This window comes from Carlito syrichta, unplaced genomic scaffold, assembly GCF_000164805.1.
Source record: "Carlito syrichta isolate Samal-C Ts95f unplaced genomic scaffold, Tarsius_syrichta-2.0.1 Scaffold305158, whole genome shotgun sequence".
NCBI lineage: Eukaryota > Metazoa > Chordata > Mammalia > Primates > Tarsiidae > Carlito > Carlito syrichta.
The window spans coordinates 146,672-150,312 of NW_007249254.1; the positions used below are offsets into that span (position 1 = coordinate 146,672).

Below are 3,641 nucleotides of genomic sequence, written 5' to 3' on the forward strand. Positions count from 1 at the left end.
TGATGGAAGGAAGGAAGGAAGGAAGGAAGGAAGGAAGGAAGGAAGGAAGGAAGGAAGGAAGGAAGGAAGGAAGGAAGGAAGAAAGAAAGGAAGAAAGAAAGAAAGAAAGAAAACCATAGTTCACTGAAAGTAAGTTGAGGTAGAACTTCAGGACATCTAAAGATGTTGCATCTAAAGAGGTGACAACAATCTTATTTGTCAGCTGAATGAGGGGACAGAAGGCTGCTATTCAAGGCCTCCTAATAAAGTGGCCTCGCTCAGACTAACAAGGGCAAGCAGTGTTGGTACATAAATGTGCGTGTGTGGGGGAACTTCTGCTACAATTAGGGCACCTGACGTTTATGCTGTTTTGTAGTTAAAAGCCTTTTCACTTGTATGGTTCTTCATATCCTTGACTCCAAGTCCACAGATCTCTGCCATATACCATCATCAGCCTTTGGGTAGAGTATGGGTCCCACAGACCTCAGTGGAGTGCCAGGATCAGAGTCCCAGTATGTCTGGTTCTAGGGTCTCCTGAGATCCTCTACTCTTTTCATAGAGGAAGGTGTGTTGCATACTGCATACCTTGTGTTATACAAAAAGGGGCACATGTTGATTTGACGTTCTGTGAACTGAGTCTGGGTAAAGCAGGGACTTTAAGGCTCAATTTTGACATTCTTTCCCATAGGATTCTCTAAGCATCCAGAAGAAGAGGCATCCTTCTGAACAGGAGCACAGTCGGCCAGAGAAAACCTCCCATCCCCCTGCAGGTCAGAGTGGTGACTCTGCTTACCACCTCCAACACCCAGACCAGACCCAGTGCTGCATATCATGAGCAAATGTTCCATAGTTCTGGGTATGGGATGTCCCTTATATTGATGATTTATGTTTCTTGTAAATCATCATTTACAACGGCACTCATTTTTTGATGCCTTAATCTCCATTGAGTATTTTGGGAATCTCACTGTCATCCAGGCTAGAGTGGCACACTCTTGGCTCACCACAGCCTTGACTTCCTGGGCTCAAGTAATCCTTCCACCTCAGCCTCTCGAGTAGCTGGGAATACAGATACAACAGATGCATGCCACCATGCCCAGCTAATTTTTTGTTGTTGTTGTTGAGCCAAGGTCTCACTCATTGCCTAGGCCGGTCTTGAACTCCAAGGCTCAAGCGATCCTCCTGCCTTGGCCTCCCAAAATGCTGGGATTACAACATAAGCCACCACACCCAGCAGGACGCCCAAGTTTTTATTAGTTGAGACCAGGACTTGGCCAGGGGCCCTGTAGTTAGGCAGGAGATGCTGATATAAGAACCAATGCCAACATCTAGAAAGGCTGGCCTCTGGCCCCTGCAAGCCCCAGAGTCATATGTCTCCCCCACCCTATCCTAATGGGCCTGGGTGTGAGACCCTGATGGCAGCGGTTACCTGCTCGTATTTCTCCAGCTCCGTGTGGTAGATCTGTCTGATCTGTGAGAGTTTGGCTCTGTAATCGGAATGCTCCACTGAGTTGTCTGAACCCGCCCCTCCAGAGGCCGCAGCCGCTGCAGCCGCTGCCGCCGATCCTCCGCCCTTCTCGGGCCCCGCCACGCCCTCCGCTAACAGCATGTTGTCCAGGCGCATCAGCTGGGGGTCTGTGGGCTCCTCTTCTTGGGCTCCCCGGATACTCAAAACTGCAGGGAAAGACAGAGGGGCGGGCAGTGTTATCAGTCACTCGAGGGAGAACTGCCAAAACAGAAACAGCAAGTAGTTGTGCCTCTGGGCTCCATAAGCCTCCAAATCACTTGCAACGTGGTGCTGGGGAACAGAGGAAGGACTGGGAAAAGAGAGAAACTGAGAGTGGGGGAAAACGCAAGGAGATGTTCGCTGTGTTCCAATATTATACTCACTTGTGTGAGGTGCCTGGAATAATCACAGTCATTTATTTATTTTTCAAATATAAAGAAACCAATTTTATTTCTATACACTAGCAACAAGAGATTAGAAGTTGAAATAAAAAGACAATACCATTTACAGTACCTTAAAATATGAAATGTTTAGAAATCTGGCAAAAGACATGAAAAATCTGTACTGAAAACTACAAAATACTGCTGAGAGAAATTAAGCAAAACCTAAAGATGCCAGACACAGAGGCTCACACCTGTAATCCTGGCACTTTGGGAGGCTGAAGCTGGAGGATTGCTTGGGCCCAGGGGTTCAAGATCATTCTACACAACATAGTGAGACTTCGTCTCTACAAAAAGAAAAGAAAAGAAAAGAAAAGAAAAGAAAAGAAAGAAAGAAAGAAAGAAAGAAAGAAAGAAAGAAAGAAAGAAAGAAAGAAAGAAAGAAAACTAGCCAGGCATGGTAGTACTAATTCGGGAGGCGGAGGCAGAAGGATCACCTAAGCCCAGAAGATAGAGGCTGCAGTGAGCCATGATCATGCCACTGCATTCTAGTCTGGATGACAGAGTGAGACCTGGATGCAACATAAGCAAATAAATAAATATATACATAAATGGAGAGATATCCCATTGTCTAAGTCATGGTCACAAAGATTTTCACCTATGTTTTCTTCTCAAAGTTTAATAGTGTTAGCTCTTTGGCTCATTTTGAGTTAATTTTTAATATGGTCTAAGTCAGGGGTTCGATTTCATTCTTTTGCTGTGGATATCCAGTCACCAACTGTCATTTGTTGAAGACCCTGTCTCCCACCAAATGATTCTGGCACCACTCCAGAAAATCAACTGATCACAAATGTGAGGTTACATTTCTGAACTCTCAGATTCTATTCCGTTGGTATACGTCTACCTTTCTGCCAGTACCACAGTCTTCATTGCTGTAGATTCGCAGTCAATTTTGGAATTGTGACATGTGAGTCCTCCAACTTTATTCTTCTTTTTCAAGGTTGTCTTGGCTAGAATAATCAAATTTATAGAGGCCGAAAGTAGAACAGTGAGTACCAGAGGCTCGAGAAGGGGAAGTAGGGAGCCATTGTTTAATGGGTGCAGTTTCATCTTGGGGAGGAAAAAGTTTTTGAGATGGATGATGGCCATGATTGTACAATAGTATGAATGTACTTAATGCCACTTAAAAGTAGTTAAAATGATAAATGTTATGTTTTATGTGTATTTTACCACAATAAAAAATGTAAAGCTACAACAAATTAACTTTAACAGAATATAAAGTTTACTTTTATCTGCAAACTACCAAATTTAAAGAAAAGCATTTCCTTCTTTATTTCTAATTTTAAATTCGGTGAGTTTGTGGTTTTACATTCATTGGCTTTCTTTATAATATTCGATCAGCCAGAATTTTCATTTCCAAAATAACCTAAGGTAGATAAATCCAGTAAATCTGAACTAAAATCTTAAGACCTTTCTTCTGGGCCAGCAGAGAGTGGCAAGAAGTTTAATACAGCAAGAAGTCCAGTTGACCTTGGAGTAGGGATGTCTAGCTCCAAAAATTGAGATCTATCTGTTCCAAATGATAAGGACTCTGTCCTGCCGAAAACAAGGGCGAGGCCCTTTTGACAAGCTGTCTCAAGGGACTCAGAGACGCCAGTGCTCGGGAGGATGGAGCCCAGGTCAATGAGATGGCCGCTTTTGATCAAAACCCCAGGACCAGGGGTGGTGATTCGGACTGAAAGAGATCGAGTGATTTAGTAAATCAGCAGAAGAGCTAG

The 3,641-nt window shown here is 43.8% G+C and overlaps 1 protein-coding gene across 1 annotated transcript in view; it reads right to left on the minus strand.

The window, feature by feature from the left end:
* LOC103263561 (pre-B-cell leukemia transcription factor 1) overlaps positions 1-1,668 on the minus strand; it is a 57,541-nt gene extending 55,873 nt beyond the window's left edge. Inside the window, exon 1 of the mRNA XM_008061237.1 lies at positions 1,406-1,668. Within this exon, the coding sequence (XP_008059428.1) occupies positions 1,406-1,600 (195 nt within the window). The 5' untranslated portion in view covers positions 1,601-1,668. The remainder of the gene's footprint in view (positions 1-1,405) is intronic.
* Positions 1,669-3,641: the final 1,973 nt, after the last annotated feature.